General features: G+C 37.7%; 1 protein-coding gene across 1 annotated transcript in view; it reads left to right on the forward strand.

Moving 5' to 3' along the window:
• KAT6B (lysine acetyltransferase 6B) overlaps nt 1–18358 on the forward strand; it is a 112355-nt gene extending 93997 nt beyond the window's left edge. Inside the window, exons 12-16 of the mRNA XM_075717609.1 lie at nt 8924–9155; nt 11321–11480; nt 12087–12353; nt 13610–13919; nt 15867–18358. Coding sequence (XP_075573724.1) covers nt 8924–9155; nt 11321–11480; nt 12087–12353; nt 13610–13919; nt 15867–18358 — 3461 coding nt within the window. The remainder of the gene's footprint in view (nt 1–8923; nt 9156–11320; nt 11481–12086; nt 12354–13609; nt 13920–15866) is intronic.
• Nucleotides 18359–20933: the final 2575 nt, after the last annotated feature.

Genomic DNA, 20933 nt, shown 5'->3' on the forward strand with positions numbered 1-20933 from the left:
ATTATGAATACTGTGGTGGGCATTTGTTATAGCCTGATCACAGAAGGAAGAGGATGAACCTTCCAAGCAACTGGATGACATCTGCTAGTGGAAGGCCCTTGTTCTCGAGGGCTACTTGAAACACTTTGCTGGAAGCGCAGCACAGCAGGATACAAGCAATCCAGCAGATTTTTGCAGGGTGTTTGGGACAATATTTTGGCACAGATTTTGGAAGGACCAGCTAGGGAAAATGCTTTGCTGGATCTGCTACTCGCAAATAAAGAGGAATTGATCAGGGAAGTAATAGTGGCAGCCCAGGCTGTAGTGGCCATGAGATAGTAAGGTTTCAGGTCCTGAGAGAAGTGAGGAGGGCAACTAGCAGACTAAGGCCCAGAATTTTACCTTGTTTAGAGAACTGGTAAGTGGTGTCCTGTAAGCAGTTGCTGTGAAGGGCAAAGGAGCACAGGACACATTGATCTCGAGAGACAGTTTCTTCAAACTGCAAAAAAGACTCATTCTAATGTTCATGAAAGTAGCAGGCATGACGGTAAGCCTGCTAGGCTGCAGGAAGAGCTCCTGACTTGAGCAAAAATGAGGTCTACAAAAGCTACTGGTATTGCTTACATGTGCAGGAATGGAATTAAGCCAAAGCTTGTTTGGAGTTGAAACTAAGGGATGTGGAGAGCAACAGGGGAGCTTTCACAAGTATGTGGGCAGCCAAAGGGAGAGCAAGCAGAACATGGCCCTGCTGCTGAATGGAGTAGGCATTGTGTGACAACATGGGGGTGCAGTGGGGATCTCGGGAGTGATCTGTACTCAGTACTTTCTTTGCCTTGGCTTTCACTGACAGGGCCTGTTCTCAGGTGTGGCAGAATTTAAGGAGCAGAGAGAGATGCCATCCATGGTAGAGGAAGATCAAGTTACAGAGTACTTAAGTAAAACGGACATACACAGACTCATAGGACCAAGTGAGATTCACCCAGGGATACTGGCTGACATGATTGTGAGACCTCTCCCTATCATCTTTGACAAGTCATGGCAATTAGGGAACATACTCAGTAACTGGAAGGTGTCAAATGTTACCTGCATCTTCAAAAAAGACAAGGAAGAGTGGACAACTACAGCAATGAGTGAAATAAATGGATTTGTATCATCATGATACTACAAAGATTATAGGGCATTTGACTTGGTATAAGTCACATAACAAATGCTAAGGATCTGTATAAATTCTGTCTGCAGGTATTTCTACATATGCTGTCTTCTGAAACTTCTGCTGTTAGCATTAGATTAGCTCATGGTAGGAGAACGTACTTTGGAAGTAAACTTTAGGAAGTTGGAAGTAAAGTGCTGTCAACAGGCTGTTACTTAAGTGCTGTGTTGCATAGATGCTTTTTGAACTGGTCTTGATGATGGGGTACTCAACACTGGCAGCTTTCTTCAAGCCTGTTTACAGGATCAGTGACGTACTACTATTGTTAGTATAGCTGAACAGGTTCAGAAAGATAAAATGGAGTTTAGTTGTGCATTGACAGCAATTCTATGTAGCTGTTCAAATTAATTTCATTGCAGTGACCTTAACACACAGCTGGAGAGCAAGCATATCCCTTAGAATGGCAGCAGTGCTTCTGTCTTTGTTGTCTGTCTTGTCCTTGATTCACAGGCAGTTAAGCCATTTACAACTCAGCTGCTGAATACCAGTACATACAGATGACATGTCTCGTAGGCAAACTGAAGCTGGTGACAGTTTACCTTATTATGACATGCTGTATGTTGTAGCAGCTCAGTAGCTGTTTCATGACTCTGAGCGAGCTGACAACCTGACAGTTGTTCTAAGCTCTGTCACTCCTGTTTGAGTTGAAACCTGTTTTTAAAAAGCAGGCAAAGCTTGAGCAAGTTTGGAACTGTTTAAGTGTGCTTTTGTGTTTTACTGTGAGGCAAATTACAGTGGCAAAAGAGACTTAATTTTGGAAGCCAAGGTTAATAGATTTGAATTTGGTTCTTCATATGGCTTACTCCCCACCCTGATTCTCAGTCATTACCTATTACAAGAATACCATATGACTTGCTGGGTTTAAAAATGTTTGGAAGAATATTCAGATGCGATAATATAGTGTCATCTGTTTTGTGGCTATTTCAATGCATAAGCTATAAATGAATGCTTTTGCAATGATATTTCTCTTAAGTTTTGATCCTTTGTACTCTAAAAAGCTGGAGAGTCTTTTTCTTGCATGTAAATGAAGTAAAGGTTCACAATAGAAATTTTCCTTTGTGAAGCAAGATACCATGATGACGATCAAGCAATTTTACTAGGAAGCATGGAAGGTGATAGCCTAAAAAGCACAAAAGGAAACTGTCTTGATGAAATGCTGCTGAACAGAATAAAGATTTCCTATTTGCCAAGTCCACTGCTTTTCAAAGTCCAGTAGATTATAGTGGCAGGGTTACTGATGGAAGACTCTTAGAAGTTATTCTAACCTAGGGACCTCTGCTACATTGCATTTTCTGTACTGTTCTTGTGCTCTGTAAGAGTTGCTCTTATTCAAGAGCTTTGTGTGTTATGTTTATTGATGTTTCATCCCTCCACATTCACAGAATTATGATGTAAACATTTCTCTGTGATGGGTGTTTGCAGTGAAGCAAAGCTCTGCTTCTTTTCTTGCATTAAACTACCACCACTGGTTCTGTTTTTGAAAGAAACACTGCATTTGACTGCAGCTTTTCTTTAAGGTAAAGGCCAATCTAATCTGCAGGTGATTTTAAAAAAAAGTGAAGATCTAAGTTTGAATTGCAAAATTTGAGTGAAGAGTTGTGTTCTCTGGAACAGCTAGGATGATCCAAGATGAGGACTCGGGAATACTGTGGTAGTACACATCCAAATTTTAAGATGTTCGTCTTTTTAGTTTTCTGTAAACTGAGTTCTGTCTCAGTTACAAGAACATAACAGACTTTCTTCACTAGTGTTTGTAACCTTTCTATTTGGTGAGATTATTATTATTGATTTCCTAGAAAGTTATATTGAACATGACTTCTTAAATAAGATCAGAACTGTGTTTTATCTCCAGTGTGCTATATGATTGATACCTAGAACTGTTTCCTAGGTCACAGAGTCTCAGATAAATTTCTTTTAAATTTCTCAGTATGAACTATTATTTCCAGCTTTTTGTAGCAAACAAAAAAAATCTATCCTAGCTGAAATGTAGGACTCATGAATCCCTACCTTCAGGGTCCATTTTGAAGACTCTATTTTAACTTTTAACGTGCATAAGTGAAAAACAAATACATGGATTTGTTGCTAGTAGTGTATGAGAAAGGAACTGCAATTTGTAAGCACTTGTCCAGGTACAGAATGAGATTCAGTACTCTATTTGCCATTCAGGCAAGGTTTTGCTGATTCTATCTGTTTCTGCTGAATACAGTGGAGTGCATTGCAATGCGATGCAGTGAGGTAAAAGATCTTTTCAGAACAGTAATTAAACAACATACATGATGTCCTCACAAGAGTTGGAGTGCATCTCTTTCTGGCACTGTTCTCAAAAAAACCTGCCTTCCTGTAAGTAGTGAAGTTCAAGGGGTGGAGGAATTGTGTTAGATCAGCACAGTGTCCATTGTATATGGCACAGTGTCTATTGCATGTGGTGAGGTTGATCTCTCAGATGCTCTGTTAAGGGAGCACGTGGACAGTAGAACACAGGAGATGATACTAGAGATTCGTTCAGCTGGTGGCATCTTCTGGAGCAGATTGCATTGAAACTGCCTTGGAATGTTGTGGGTGGATTGTATTCTGGCTATGTTGAATTTTCAATAAAATACACAATTGTATTGCCCATTGGCAATTGCAGAGATGTTGTGATACTCTCATGAAAAGAGGGCTGGTATATTACTTTAGAAGCCAAATACAGCCCTCTATTTCACCTTCTTAGAACCTACTCTGCTACAATTATTTATTTTCCAAAGTGTGGATGCTAACCAACCGACTGTTGCTTACTCTTAAGCTAAACAAAGTAATCTTTATATTTAATATAAAATACAGCATTTCCAGGATTGTTCCAGGATACAAAAGTTATTTTTAAAAGTAGGAATATATGTAAATGTAATTACATCAAAAATACTTCTTCATAACCTTCATATTAGCTAAGTTCTCTTGCTTCTCAGATTAATAGGAAACCACTAATGAAGTGGTCATTCAATCCTGTGCAACATGCATACCACAGTTTTAGCTAGCTCTTTGTATAACTGAGCCACAGTGTGGCCATGCTCTCTTGTGTGCACACAAACAAGTGTAATTCAGACACCTACATCCAGGTTGCAAATGGGCTGGAGGGAAGGGAGGACAAGACTGGGGTTTTTAGTTTTGTGGTTTACTTGAATCAAGTTAAACTACTTAGCTTACTTGAAAACCTAATAATGGCTTTATAATGATTGTGGTCAGTCTTAAACACACTCAAAGAAACTGAACTTTTTTTAGCTAGATCTCTTTTCTTTGACCATTCATCAGAAATGAGAAGATAAATTGATTTGTTTGTTGCTGTAGAATATAAAGCATGTATAGAGAGCACACGCATTGCAGGAAAGTCCTTTAAGAATATCTTCAGACTTCATTGGACTTGTTCTGTCAATTTTAGTTTGTTCACTTGGTCTTTCTCAGTATACCAGTTCAATTGTTTAGTGTCTTTGCTGCTTCTTCCTATGCCACTGGCCTCTATGTAAGAAGGCAGAGATGCAGATTGCACCTTTGAGGGCTAGCCTGCCTTTGCTACCATGTTAAAAGCAAAGGGACAAGTCTGTATTTCTTCACTAGATAATAAAATTCAATTCAGCTGTCTCAAGCTAAATCATATCTGCCTCATTTAAAACTGTGGAGTGATTTGCGCTTAATATTAGAAAGCTAAGGTAGTGAAGTTTGGAAGTGTGTATGACAGGGAAAGAAGGATGCGTCTTGGGGATTTGGAGATAAAAGAGACTTGGTAATGAAATAGCTGCTTATGGCAGTTTGTAAGTTGAAGTATGCATAAAACTGTTTTCATGCCATAGGATTGAAAGGGGGCTGATACAATCCTGATTTTTAGAAGATTTTCAGGAGAGAGCTAGGGAGATACAAGTCAGTTCACCTCACGTCAGTACCAGGCATATTAGTGGACATGACAATAAAGACTAGTACTAGTGAACACAGTGAATGGAGGTGGAAGATGGACTCTGTGCTGCTTGCAAAAGACAGCGATACTTAAGAAATCTTACCAAGTTCTTAGAAAATCCCAAAAAGTATGGGGATGACACAGAGCTGGTGGGTTCCATTTGTTTGGACAGAGCCAGACTAATTCTGTTTGCATGTGAATTTCACAAGGTGGTTGCCTGTTTTAGTCTGTCCGTTGGATTTTTCTGTTGGCCACTGTCAGAACAGGGTACTATCAAGCTGGACCTCTGGTCTCACGCTGTTTAATTTGTTTTAAGAGGCAGAAATGAGCATAACAAAATCAGTATTTAACTAACTGAGACTGACACAGATGTATTAAAGCTTTTTTCATGTAAGTGTGTTGTGGACTCTGCTGTAGCTATTTCAGGGGAGTTACATACTAGGAATGCTGTAGATTGAAATTACAAGATACTGCTCAAGTTAATTCCTTTAAATGTGTGTTTTAATATGTGATTATCTCCTAAATTCGTGTTGAACGCATAAAATACATATATTTTATACTAATTTTCCCTTTCTCAGATTGAATTTCTTCTAATTGTTTTAAATCTTGAATAAGATACAACCTTAGTGGTTCTGGGGAGGTTTGCATGACAAAAATCAAAGGCTGTAAATAGCATGTGGCATGTTGCTTCACTATGAAGGCTGGAGATAAGGCAAGAAATAAAAATCATTAATGGTACCTTGGCTGTTCAGTTCTGTGATACTGTCACTCATACGCCCAGAAGATAAGATAGACAACTCTTTGTTTTTCTAGATTAGGTCTTACATTTTGTTGTGGAAGTTTTTTTGTGTAACATACAGTCTCACTTGTTTACTCTTGGGCAGTGGGTGGGAAGGAGCTATATTTTGTCCTCTGAATGTTGCTGTTGTTCATAGTCTCATATCGGGGGTTCTAGCTTAAGAAAGTTCTTTCAGTTTTCCACTTTGAGGCTATCCATTATTAAGATTAGGTAGACACAATGACACTGGGGGTGTTTAACAAGGACATGTTATACTCATTTCAGATGCTTCAGGATAGATACACGAGCTACCAAGATCAGTGGGGTTTTTTTTATTTACCTGCAACTTAGATCAATTATTTGGTGTCTCTTTGGTAAGTTTAATTAATAGATGTCATTCAAATAAAAAATCTGTTCAGAGAAACTTTCCATTCAGTGCTTGGTACATGTAACTAAGACTGTTACCTCTGATTTGTATTTCTGATCCTATAGAACATGAATATCTTGGATAAGCATAGGTTGTATTGTAGAATGGTAGAAGAATACTGACAGGTGTTATTGTCATGCAGGTGAAGTTTCACTGCTTTAATGTAGAGTAAAAATATGTGAAAATGACCACTAGGAACTAGTCTCAAAGTCGCCAGCCATTGGAAGGATCCGATGGGCAAGAATATACTGGTAAAACTTTAAAGCTACTTGTAGTTGCCTAACTAATGATTCCAAACTCTTGATAGTGGTTTCGTATTAAGCCTCGTAAGATGTTTACCAAGAAAGTATAGTTACAGCCCTGTTATGTATGAGGGAAATGGAAGTGGAGGAGGAAAGTTCTTGTCAAGGAAATTTTAAAGTATAGTGAAATACAAGAATGAAACCCGGGTCTTGCAAACAGCCTACAAACACTTTCTACTAGTGCCCAAGTTTTCTTGAATGTGAAGTTGGTAGGTTGAACTGTAAAGTTACTTGAAGCAATTGTAAGTACTCCTCATGGATTTATTTTAAAAATCTAGGTTATGCTCCCTCTCTTTTCCTGTGTTGAGACTTCTATCACTACTCATACTGCTGCAGTTTTGCATGTTTTTCTATAGGCAATGACATCTTAGTATAAAGCTTGTCTTTATATGTTATAAACAAGCTGATCCAAAATTTGTTCTTGGCACCAGTGAAGCTTTGCCTAAAATTATGCAGAATAGACTATATGCTATAGGTCTCCTTTTGTGCAGTTGGAAGTAAAACAACAATTCTTTTTACCTTCAAAGTCTCCAGGATGCAATCCGGTTTTGAATGTGAAGTTTGGCTTTTCCTGTCCACAACAGTTATATGTAGTACTAAGATGTATTACCTAGTTATAAAAAAATGTAATATGCTGCAACTTCAAGTATAAACCACCTTCCTTTTCTTCAGTTTTAAGATAGTGTTTCTTCTGTAAAACAGAATAAATTCACTTGCTGAGTTTCCAGTGGTACCATGCAGATGTAGGCGTCTATGTGTAGAACTAGGCAGATGTGGGATGGTATTCCTCCTGAAGCTCTGGCACTTTATCATAAATCATGCAAATAGATATGAAGGGTACACTAATTTCAGTATGTATGTTGTTACAGATCACTTGGAATGTAGTAGGATGTCTGCTTTTCTGTGTAAACATTTTTATGCAAACTGGAGGTTAGAGTATGGTGACCAGCACATATGTATTTTCCAAATTCTGTTGTGGACCTTTTGTATTGCCCCTGAAAAAGGGAAGACCATTGTTTCAGGCTGAGTAAATATAAATGTATGTATGTGTGCATTTCATATTTTTAGATATATTGAGAAGTATATATGTCTGTGTGTAGGGTTTGGATATGGTAGAGCATACAGCAAAATTAGGAAACAGTCACTGCTTCACTCAAAGCTGGATGTTAATCATATGTTTCTAATTTATAGCTAACTTCATGAGGAGAAACTGTGAAGAAGTCAGGAGGATTTGTTTAGCAAATGTGACACGGCTGTACAAAAAGTATTTAAGAATATTGGAAGGCAAAAGAACCATACATGTTGGTGGATTCCAAATGTCTTTGAGTAATGTAATTCCATAAGCATGATGTCCGTGCTTATGGTGGAATAAGCATTTTGTAAGCCTGGTGTCGAAGGCCTATGTTTTGGTAGTGTTGTAAAGGCATGGTGCAGAATGTGTCATGGAGGGATGAATTACTGTGAAAGGATACATTTTATTAATTGTATTATTTTTTCTTTCTCCTGAATTAGTTTTAATGGTGGCAAATACCAGACTTCTTCTGTAATCTCCAAGCAGGTGTGTCCTACTTTAAATTGTGAAAGCTTTTTAAAGCTGAAGAGAGTTAAAAAGGACTTACAACATATGTAGAATATAAAATGAAGGTGGTGTATTGTATAATAGCTGAGCGGTTACTGTGTTGAAGACTGCAAACTGGAATTATGTGAATGTTCTTAAATGTGAATTAAGGGAGATTATTTTTTAATTATTTCTCCTAAGTAATTCTCCTAGTAATTCAACTTGTGAATTCAGTGTCACCTCTGAAATACAACTGCTAACTGTTTAATCAAAAACTTATGTCACCTGGGGCTTCTTGAAGAAAACTGACTTAACTGATTTTACCCATGACACTTCCTCTAGAGAGTCCTGAAAATTCTTGACTTCAGTGATGTAACTCAGGTGTAAAAGTTTCTCAAAAGGCCAGACAGTTGTAGTTCTAAATGAGACCATGTATGGTGAGACCTGTTCTGAAATGTGTTGACTTTTTCTTTCCTCCTTGCCTTATGATTAGAAGGGGGGTTTTGGTTAATGTTTGATTCTCATAACAGTGAAGTCTGAGTCGCTTACAGGGATTTAATCTTTTTCTATGTCACTACAGTGATGAAAACCAATCTGTTCTGTGGATAGGATTTCTTTAATTGCAAGAGTTACCAATAATGTACTCAGTCACACTGATCTTTCTATTAATACTGACTTTCTTAAGGGGCAGTTAAAATTCTTTAGTTTCATTATCTCAATAAGGTATTCTGTTTCTTTTCCTTCTAGGCTATTTACTTTCTAGAAGAGAGGGTCAAGCAGGATCCCCTGAAAAGCCATTGTCTGATTTGGGTCGTCTCTCATATTTGGCTTACTGGAAAAGTGTCATATTAGAATACCTTAACTGCCACCATGAAAAACAAATCAGCATCAAAGGAATGAGTCGAGCTACTGGAATGTGTCCACATGATATTGCCACAACCCTGCAGCAACATAGCATGATAGATAAAAGAGAAGATAGGTCAGTGAATCTTGTTTTTTTTTTTTTAAAAAAAAAAAAAAAAATTGAGACAAAACATTCACTTCCTCTGCTTACAAAACAGTTGATTTGAAAAATGTCTGTGTAAAATTCTGACTTCAAAATGAATGATAACCATCCGACTGAAGAAGCCAGTACAGCCGGGTCTTGTTAATGGGGTCTCACATAAAGAGTTTTTCTCCCTAAACAAATGGTGGTCTTTTGGGTCCTCTTTCATGTTAATGGTTATGAGAAGGGTATGGCCAGCTTGAAACATTTTCAGTGAAGAATTTTGTTTCTTTCAGTATCATCTTCTGTAAGTACAATTCCCAACTCTTGCTTTGCAAATATCTTGCTTTCAATACCAGTGAGGGAAAAATTTGGGGTTGTGGGTGGCAGTCTCTTTCTCCACAGCCCCTTTTTCAATCATTACTGAATTCACACAAGCCATGGGATCAAATCAGCTCTACATGAAATCCACCTGCCCAAGGTACTGGGAATGCAAATGACTTTTTAAAGTTTCTATTTAGTGTTAAAATCAATGTTAGAAAGTTAGTGCACTGGGAAGGTAAGTTCCTGTTTTGTGAATATCTTCTTTCTTAATGATCCTGATTGATACTTTAGATTTTAAGTGGGTTGTTTTTGTTGTTTGGGCTCTTCTTTTTCATAAAAAGCCTTAAATGGCTTTCAATGGTATTTGTGTTTCTGAAGAGCTTCTTAATTCTTTCTGGATATTCCGATTATAGAAACTTTATAATTAAGCAAAACTGCCTTACAGACAGTGGGTTGCCAAAAAATAAAATTAACATCAGGAATAGCTCAGCCTCAGCAACTTTTATGTGCACCAGCACTAGTGTTCAAAACTAGTAAGTTCTGAACTAGTAAGAATGCAAGTCTTCAAAAAGGAGATTGGCTTACAGGATATTGTTATGAGAGTAGTAAGAGGAGTGCTGTCATTGTATTAAAACCTTAGCTTTCTGGGGTGCTTATGGACATCCTGATGGGACAAATGCATTTTAAAGGAGAATCAAATATGTATTCATTACTTCTATGCAGCTTCTGCCCTGTCACAAATCATTATAGGCCCTGAATACTGACACCCAGTTAGAAAATAACGTTTTTTCACCTAGAGCATTCAAAATACTTTATGAACAAGGTCAGTTAGTCTTTTTTCACAGGTAGTAAAGCTTAGACAGGGACATGAACTGACCTGGCTAAAGGTATTCAGAAGGTCACTGGCTGAGCCAGGAAAAGAAATCTCATCTTTGAAATTCCTGCCAGACACTTACCTTGGTAATCAGGCCTGGCTTCTTATGACTTCCTACATTTTCTTAATTTTTCTTGCATGTAGTGAAGTAGAAGTTTGTCACAATTCTGTGAAAAGGGTTCACCTGGATCTGATTTTTTTTTAAAAAGCATTCTCTCATTGAAAAGCAATGTTGTCACTTAACCTACCTGATTTTTACAGCATTTGAAATCCTTGCTTTAAAAAAAAAAAACAAAACACTTTTTTTTTCTTGTTTAAAATTGTGTAGTTCTTTGTAACAGGAGACTGTGGTGGGATATGTGCTAGTATATTAGCATACTGTGCTATTGTGTTAGTCTTTACCTACTTTTGATATGCTACTTCATTTCATTGTAATTAGAGAGTTGTTGTCTACTGCATCAGTATAGGACTAAGGTACATTTTTATGCTTCATTAGAAAACCTCTGTTTCTAACTTGCTTTCTTGTCCAGTTACCTGCCATCTTCAGTTGTAATATTAACAACTTTCTTGCTCTACTTGATGATCCACAGTGTTTTCTATTTATGCTTGTATGTTATATTAAAATGGAAACTGTTCTGGTGGTGACTGAAGTGCCAACACTAAATGTCTTGCATGGATTTAGAGTAGTCAACTACAAAATGTTTACTTTCCTCTCTGTTGCCCTAGTGATGTTTAGTATTGAGCTTTCACTTCATACACTGTTGTTTCCTCACTTCCTCTTAGTAAACACTCAGTAGTGTAAGCGTGTTATCTATGTGTGTCAGCTGGTATTTTTAGTTTGATGTATCCATTTATTTACCCATCTATTTTCACAGGTTATATTGTGCAAAAGGATTTAAACTGTAGGAAGGTTGTTTTAGGTGATCACTTATAAAATAAATTACTGTTTATTGGATTGTAGATTTGTAATTATTAGAAGGGAAAAGCTGATTTCAAGTCATATGGAGAAACTGAAAGCGAATCCACGTATCAATGAAGTAGATCCTGAAAGCTTGAGATGGACTCCTTTGTTAGTTTCTAATGCCGCAGTTTCTGAAGAAGAGAGAGAAGCAGAAAAGGAGGTAATAGCTGAAACTTCTTATTTGAATTTCCCTTCCTTTGGATTTCATCACTCTGAATATTCAACATTAGGCTGTCTTAAATAGAGCAGTTTTAACTTTGACTGCTGCTTAATGATATTATTGTAACGCACAATTTTTTGGAAGCTGTGCAGCAAGACATGGTAACTTTGCGGGGATGAATATGAAAACTTAAAACATGAATCACTTGTCATGAAGCTGTATTTATCACTCTTGAGGTAGTCGAAGAGCATGTAATCAGATCAAATTTGGTGCAGAGCTCAGGGGCTGCAGTGTCAATCGATTCTTTGTGTTATGAACTTGCTCAAAGTGATCCATGTCAGTGGGCATGTAATGTAGTGCTAAAGGACTTAAATCAATTCGCTGCATCATTAATAGTGCTAAATATCCCATGAAATGCAATCTTCTTTGGTTTGTTATCCTAACTGTTGTAAAGGAGCTACTAGATGATTCAGCTGAAATGTTGTTGCTAGGTTAGCCAACAGTGCTAATCAGGGTTGACTTATTGTAACTCTTCAGCTGAACGTAAAGGATATGGCTAAGTAAATGCTGTTTCAGTGACCCATTATTTTAACCTCAACCCTTCAGGCTGAGCGTCTGATGGAACAAGCTAGCTGCTGGGAAAAGGAAGAGCAAGAAATATTCTCCACGAGAACTAATAGTAGGCAATCACCCGCAAAAGTACAATCTAAAAATAAGTATTTGCGATCTCCAGAAAGTGTGGCTGTGGTGGGGGAGCGAGGGCAATCCACAGAGCAATCTAAGGAAAGCAGCGAGGAGGATGGCGGGGATGAGAATCAGCAAAGTTCACCTCCCCGGCTGACAAAGCCACAGTCGCTGGCCATAAAAAGAAAGGTGTGTTACTTCAATGGTTTGGTTTAAAGTCATTCATCTCCGATTTCAATCAAATTTTTATGATAGAAATAACAATCTGGGTTTTTACGAACATTTATTAAACTGTTTTAATCCTTTCTATATCGTTTGGACACTGAACAACTCCTGTCTTCTGTTCTTTCCCCTCCATCCCATTTTTTATCTTTTGGATTTTTCACAGAACTGTAAAATACTGGTGACACAAAAAATCAGAATTTCCTGTTAATTTTTAAACTAGTGATTGCCCTCTGCTGTTTGGCATTGGTATTGGTTCAATATTTTAATGGTGGTTCTTTTTTTCATTTTAAGATGGAGTCCAGCTTGTGGGGTTTGTCGTCTTACTGTTTTTAAATATAGGAACTCCTTAAAGGGGAATACTGTTTTTTTCAAAAGCAAATGCTGTTAAAACAAAAGGGGGTTTTAACCCGTATTCTTCTAATTTCCAAGAGATTTAAATGTTAAATTCTGGTTACTGCAGTATTTATGTAATTCCTAATTTCATTGAAAAATCAACTGTTTGAATGGTTTAAATTAGTAAACTAAGCATCCCAAAATTTTAAAGCACTCACCTTAGCATATGTATTTAGGTGTCTCTGGTGAGAATTAGGGAATTGGAGTGTCCCTTTGTTTATAGTTCAGATGAGCAACTTAAAAGTGACTATAAATCTGTGAGAATGCATAATAATAGAAATGTAAACTGTTAAACAGTTTTTTCTTTATAGCAGCCAACTGTAGGATTCTTTTAGTGTATTGTTGAGGCCCGTGTGAAGCTTGAGGTGCACTTCCTTTGCTGTTATCTATTTTTCTATATACGTACTTCTAAAAGAGCAGAAACCAGAAATGTAGATGAATAAGCTTTGATACCTGTGAAGGTTGTTGGAAAATTATAAATCTACAGAGGAAAAATGTGTAAGTACAATTTATTGTAATATTGCTATGAATATTATTTGACAGAAGGCAGCAAGAGTCACTGCAATATGAAGAAAATTCTAGTCTTAATATTCACCTACAGAAAGGTTTGTGTGCATGTATAGATACATACCTATTTTAACTGTTTAGACATTTTACTTTTAGATTCTGTCTACATTTGAATTTGATGCCATGTAAGGTGGTTTTTTTTTTTTTTTATGAGTAAATAGATTATTGCAAACTTGCTTTACGCAAATGTGTTTGTTTATGTCAAGTCAGCTAACAAACAGGAATGTAGGAAGATTTATATTTGTGGAATTATTTTTCAGAGACCTTTCATACTGAAAAAGAAACGGGGCCGTAAACGCAGAAGGATTAATAGCAGTGTTACAACAGAGACGATTTCAGAAACAACAGAGGTGTTGAATGAGCCATTTGATAACTCGGATGAAGAGCGTCCCATGCCGCAGCTGGAACCTACCTGTGAGGTCGATGGGGAAGATGATGACTTGAAGCCTGTGATTAGAAAAGCTTTTGAGTATCAACCTGGGCAGCAGAAACAGGAGAAGGAGGAGGAGGAAGAGCAGAACAAAGAGGAGAAAGATACTCATTGTTACAGGAGTGATGACAATTGTACAAGTAAGCTGAAAATGTTCTTATATCTTCATAAAATTCGTGTGTCTGGTGGCCTTTAAATGAAGTGTTTATTTTTGTCATAAATCTGGAAATTGTAAACGAGATGTAGTTAGCCATTTTGATCTTAAAATCTTAGGATCTTAATAATGCTTTCTGCTTAGAGATGCTACTGGAGCCATTAATCTCACGTAGTTTATTGGAATTCAGCGGTGGTTTCAGATTTTTTGTTTTGTTTTGTTTCTATTGTGTTTACTTTTGTTATTCCTGACCCATTAATATTATAATCTGGTTTTTGTGTTCAGAAAACAAATGTTTTCCAGTCTGAAGCAGTGCAGTCCTTGTCATGTTGCCAAAACCAGCTTTTACGTTCCTGCAACAGGGCATTTAACAGAGCAGGGGTATCACTGGAATATTGTCTAATATGGGGTTTGTATCCTTGGTAAAGGATACAAGCAAAAAGTAAGATTTATATATTTCTATTCAGCATTGTTGGTAATTCAATGAAGTGTGTGTTGTTTCTGGGGCACAGTATGTCCTCAGCACTAGGGTCCCTATTTTTTCCCCACAAAAGGGAGGGATAGTTTTAACTATGTTCTTTCAAAGCTGCTTATCTAGTTTGATTTCAAGGATTTTTCCTAGCAGAAAAACTAATGGCTGGATAGTGGAACTACTAATGAACTATTCTGAATGTATAGTCATTCCTTGACCTCCTGGCTCTCAAATTACACTTACAAGTTTTAATTCCAGAATGAATGACTGGATTCTCAGGTCTGTATATTTTCTATAAGAAGCCAGTGGATTCTATTTTAGTCTTTTCGTAATTGCATGGGAAGTTTAATCTTTGCAATTTTCAGTTGAGGGATCATGCACTGATTTCTATTTTAAACAGCTTTTGTGTGACTAGAGCAACCATGCTTACAAATGTTGGCGCTGTAACAAACGAGCGCACAGGTACATTAGAATATTACCGCTTTTTCCTGCTCCTCAACAGAAATGAATTAAACTAATAGTAGCAAATTCAGAGTGTTCCAGCTACGTCCCAGCAGTCAGGTGTGCACTGTTTTAGCTAGGCTGATATTGTGTATTTGTCCATGGACCGTGTCATCACATTAATTGACTATAGGAGCGTTACAACGCTACAGTGAGAGGCAGAACTTGGCAAAGGAGTATTGATGAAGCTGTTACAATCCCAAGTGCAGCATGTTATATCCTGAGAATTCTCCCTTTTTCTGGTATATATGTAAGTGGTATCTGGGGAGAGAGAAGAGGAGAGGAGGAAATGTGTTTGGGTAGTTTTTTATAGTCAATGGGTTAATTTAGTGTTCTGACACACTCTGTGTTTAATTTCAATTATCTTTTGGCTTTTGTTATGTATTGTGAGCTGTGTCATCATATGCTGCCCATAAGAAGATACTAGAATGAGCCACCTGGTTTTTTGGTGGGTTTTTTTTTTTTTTCAGTGTTGGTACTAAAGCATGATTGTATGCTTACTATGGCTTGGATCTTCAGAATGGTCAAACAGGAAACTCCAGACTCTTATGTTATTACTGTCAAAAAAGATGAATATGCATTAGACTAATGTCTATATAAAGTGATGGCATACCTCTATTCTAAAAACAAAGGTTGATAAATTTGGACAATGTTTTTGCTTTAGTTTACGTGTCTTGTGATTTAAATCTCTGGGATTCTTCTAGTGTATATATGGTTTTTCTGGTGGTCACTGTTAAAAGGCCACCAAACAAGAACAACTTTACTATATCTGTGTAAGTGTGTTTGAGCTGTAGATATTACATCATTCTGTTGTGGTCTGAGATCTGTTTATAACTCTTGTTCCAGAGTTTCTTAATATATTTTGAGTTTATAAATTACTTTTGGGATTATGTTTGAAAATATTGATTAGTTTGTGCAAGCTAAGACTCTTCTTTTGTCTCTATTTATTGCTTCCCAAAGATAATACAGAGGATGTAGCTGTATTGGAAGAAAGCACTAAAGACAATCTTGAACCTTTAAAGAGTAAGCAGGGTTGGCCCAAAGGAGTTAAGCGAGGTCCATCTAAATGGAGGCAAAGCAAAGAAAGAAAACCTGGCTTTAAGCTTAATTTATACACTCCACCCGAGACTCCTATGGAGCCTGACTATCAGGTGCTGGTGGAGGAACAAAAGGAAGTAGCTGAAGACAAGCCCTGCTCGGTTCCTGCTGTTACGGAGGAAGCGATTAAAGAGCCTGTTGAAGAATTGCTACCACCAGATGATGAGGTAAAAGAGGTAGAACCTGAACCTCTGCATCCACCCAGTGAACCCTTTGAAAAACAAGAAAAAGATATGATGACAACTGGGGAAGAAGAAGAAAGGAATGTAGAAGAAGGTGGAATCAATTCAAAAGATCAAGAAAAAGACAAAGCAGAAGAGGTGTTTCTGCAAAAAGAGGAGTCTGTGCATTTGGATGATCAGGAGGAGGAGGAGGATGAGGATGATGAAGAACCTTCTCACAATGAGGATCATGATGCAGATGATGAAGACGATAGTCACATGGGTTCAACAGAAGTGGAGAAAGAGGAATTGCCTGGTGAAGCTTTCAAAGAAATGCTGGAAACACAGCAATCTTTTTTAGACGTAAATGTTCAAACTGGTAATTCAAATCAAGAGGTCTTAATGGATTGTGGTGTTGACCTTGCAGCTGATGAGTGTGAAGGTGACCAGAAAGAACTTGCTGCAGATTCAGACCCAGTGCCTGAATCTGATGATGATCATACCGATAACAACCAGGACCAAAAAGCTGGTGAAGAATTACATTCCGATTTCAAGGGAGAGAGTACTGAGACCATGGAGATTGATTCAGAGACGGTTCAAGCAGTACAGTCTCTAACCCAAGAAGCAAGTGAACATGAAGATACATTTCAGGACTGTGCAGAGACTCAAGAGGCCTGTAGAAGTTTGCAAAACTACGCCCATAATGACCAAAGTCCCCAAATGACCACACTGGATGATTGTCAGCAGTCTGACCACAGTAGCCCAGTTTCGTCTGTGCACTCTCATCCCAGCCAGTCAGTTCGTTCTGTTAATAGTCCAAATGTTGCTCCTTTAGAGAACAGCTATGCTCAGATCAGCCCAGATCAAAGTGCCATTTCTGTGCCGTCTCTACAGAACATGGAGACCAGCCCAATGATGGATGTTCCCTCAGTTTCTGATCATTCGCAACAAGTTGTGGATAGTGGATTTAGTGACTTAGGGAGCATTGAGAGCACAACAGAAAACTATGAAAACCCAAGCAGTTACGATTCTACAATGGGTAGTAGTATCTGTGGAAACAACTCTTCGCAAAACAGTTGCTCGTACAGTAGCCTTACATCTAGTAACCTAACACAGAGTAGCTGTGCAGTGACGCAGCAGATTTCTAACATTAATGGAAGCTGCAGTATGATGCAACAAACAAGCATCAATTCTCCTCCCACTTGTAATGTAAAATCTCCCCAAGGTTGTGTTGTTGAAAGGCCTCCAAGCAGCAACCAACAGTTATCCCAGTGCAGCATGGCTGCTAATTTTACACCACCTATGCAGTTAACTGAAATCCCCGAGACTGGCAATGCCAACATTGGATTGTATGAAAGAATGGGGCAGAGTGAATTTGGAGCGGGGCATTACTCACAGCCATCTGCCACCTTCAGCCTTGCCAAACTGCAACAGTTAACTAACACGCTTATGGATCATTCTTTGCCTTACAGCCATTCAGCTGCTGTAACATCCTATGCAAACAGTGCCTCTTTGTCCACCCCCTTAAGTAATACAGGGCTTGTCCAGCTTTCTCAGTCTCCACATGCTGTTCCTGGAGGACCCCAAGCACAGGCTACCATGACCCCTCCCCCCAACCTTACTCCTCCTCCCATGAATTTGCCACCTCCTCTTTTGCAGCGTAATATGACTTCATCAAATATTGGAATATCCCACACCCAAAGACTGCAGACTCAGATGGCCAGCAAAAGTCATGTTTCTGTAAGAACCAAATCCACGCCTCTGCCACCTGCTGCTGCAGCACATCAGCCACAAATTTATGGGCGTGCTTCACAGACTGTGGCCATGCAAGGGCCTGCGCGGACCTTAACAATGCAGCGTGGTATGAACATGAGTGTAAATTTGATGCCAGCCCCAGCTTATAACGTCAATTCAGTGAACATGAATATGAATACCCTTAATGCTATGAATGGTTATAGTATGTCCCAGCCGATGATGAATAGTGGATATCACAGTAATCATGGGTATATGAATCAAACACCCCAGTACCCTATGCAGATGCAGATGGGGATGATGGGAACTCAGCCATATGCGCAGCAACCAATGCAGACAGCACCCCACAGTAACATGATGTACACTCCTCCAGGGCATCATGGCTACATGAATACAGGCATGTCTAAACAGTCTCTTAATGGATCCTACATGAGAAGGTAGGCCCTTTGGAGAGACAGACTACCAAACTGGCATATTGGATTGATCTGCACAAGTATCTTTTGGAGAGTACGATTTCAAAACCAGCAATTGGTGTGAATGCAAAAACATTTGTTGGCACCATTTAAAAGCTGTATGCAGCAGAAAGCCTTATACAAGTTTTTCTTTTTTCTTTATTTCTTGTTTTGTTTTTTTGTTTTGGTTTGGTTTTTTAACTGTGGGATTTAACTTTTCTTCTATTTTCTTTGGGGGGAATTAAGTGGTTTTCCATTTTTTGTTTATTTCATTGAGCTTGAAGTTCTCTGGAAAGGAAGAACTCTTTCTATGAACTGCAATTACACAGCAGCTGATGGTTCAGAGCCATTTTATGTGCCTGCTCCCATTAAAAATGTGGATAAATAGACTCCAAAACTATCAGACAGTACTGGATCGTGAGCTTTTTCTCTCTCCTTTCCCCACATGTAAATGCCTTTTAGCAGTTCTTTTTATTGTATTATTTTGTTTCTGAAGGTGACACTTCCGCATGCCGCTAATGTCTTTGTTAGTGACAGTGCATTTTGTAGTACTGTACAAGTGTTGTGCTTAACAGTAAGCCATTTCTTAATTTTTTTGCCTTGATTAGGTTACCCTAGTTTGAGGGGTAAAAAAAAAAAACTATATTTTTGTTAATTATAAAACTTGTAAAAAATAATAAAAAAAAAAGCTGCAAAAGCTATTCACATTTTGGTTAGTTCAAAGGGTTTTATTGCTGTACGTTTAGTGTAAAGTTGAGACTCTTTTCCATTTTTGTGACCAGTTTCTTTGGGGCTGGGGTAGGAAAAAAAGGCAGCTTTCTGTTTTATAAATACTGTTATGTTTTTTTGTTAATTGAAACATCTCAGTGTTTATTTGTCAAGTTTTGAAACATTTTCATATATGTCCAAATACTTGGCAGGATTTAAAAGAAAAAAGGTAGTGAATTTGGTGTAAAGTTGCTATTTTATGGAAATGCCTCTAACTTTACATTTTCATTCCATCTGTAGATTTTTCTATCTTTATAAAATATTGGAGTTATTTTTTAAGGGAAGAAAATAGAGCAGTAGCGTGTGAATAGCTCAAACTAAGCTTACAGATCGCATGTAAAAAGGCAAAAGTTATTTGTGTCTGTTTATATTGCTTCCTTTTTTTGTAGCCTTTGTACCTGTACAGAGTGACTGTAAGGGCCGAACAGAAGAGGCTTGATACATGTAAAAATAGGACCCAGTGACACTCTTGTATTTATCTGTTATCTTTTTAGTCAGTCACTTAAAAAAAAAAAAAAAAACCCAACAAAAAAACCCCCAAACCCACCCAAACACAAAAAACCCCAAGAAACAAAAATAAAACTGCAAAAAACAACACCCCCCCCCACCCCAAAGCTGTACATTTTAACATAAAATAAATTATGATGAGCCATTTTTAGCCTCTTGTGTCTTGTCATAGTTTGATGTTGCATGGGAATTACCTCCTGAAACAGTGTTTGTTACAGTGCTCTCACATGCTTGATCTAAAGCCCATTAGAGTTGATGGGGTTTGGATTAGGCTGTTAGAGCCTAAGTGTAGGTTACTCATCATAATTGCATACACCTTGTGAAAATAAAGAGTATCTAAGATTATTTTTTTTAATAATCTTAATAAAATATTGAATAAATATGTATTTAATACATTACAAGGTTGTCAATATTTAATGTATAAAACTTCTTTCCTATAGAAAGTGTTAATATATATGTAAAAGGGTATATGATAGTAACAGACATGATGTTTGGACTGTATCTGAATGATAGAATTGTAATCTCTTTCTTTGTCATTGTTGCTGGGTTACAAGATGATGCAAATCTTGTGTTGAACCTCTGAGTTCTGTGTATATGCATGTATATGTGCGCACACAAACACACACATATATGAACACCTCTAATCTAGCAATAGAAGGTCTGTAAAAATCAAGAAGGCTATCTATATGTGGAGCTTGTGAGTGGACCAATTTTAAACTGGGTGCGTGTGAATCTGCACCAGAAAAAAATCCTTGTAAGAATTTTTCAAAATGCTTCTAATGTGAATGTTGCCACTGAATCCCATCTCTAGCCCACTGACACTGCAGGAAGGTTGCTAGCTAAGGTGAAAGGATTGGTCGTCTTGATTGAAAACTCTGTATGTCCCCATTCCAGTATATAAAGCAGCTTTATAGGTGATATTTTATATGCTCAAAAGTCAGAGAAATATGTATTTCTTTAAATAAAACCCTTCAAGTGTGTGGTGTTGCCAAATCAAGAAATTGATACTAGAGGTTTATGTGCATAACCCGTTCAATTTTAATACGATGCGGCAGCAGTCTAAAATAGTGGATCTGAATGGGAGCTGAAATTGCTGGTCAAATGATAATTCAGAGTAACTTGTATTTTCGGTGTTCAGAATGCTTGATAAGGAGAGTACTATACAACAGAGATCTTTGTTCGTGCACTTAACACTGTAAAATTTGCTTTTTGAAGGCGGGGAGTATTCATAGTGCTTAAACTATATGTGTGTTTGTCTTCACAAAGTCAGTGTTGCCTCTTTTCATGCT

The sequence above is a fragment of the Pelecanus crispus genome, chromosome 10 (genome assembly GCF_030463565.1).
Source record: "Pelecanus crispus isolate bPelCri1 chromosome 10, bPelCri1.pri, whole genome shotgun sequence".
NCBI lineage: Eukaryota > Metazoa > Chordata > Aves > Pelecaniformes > Pelecanidae > Pelecanus > Pelecanus crispus.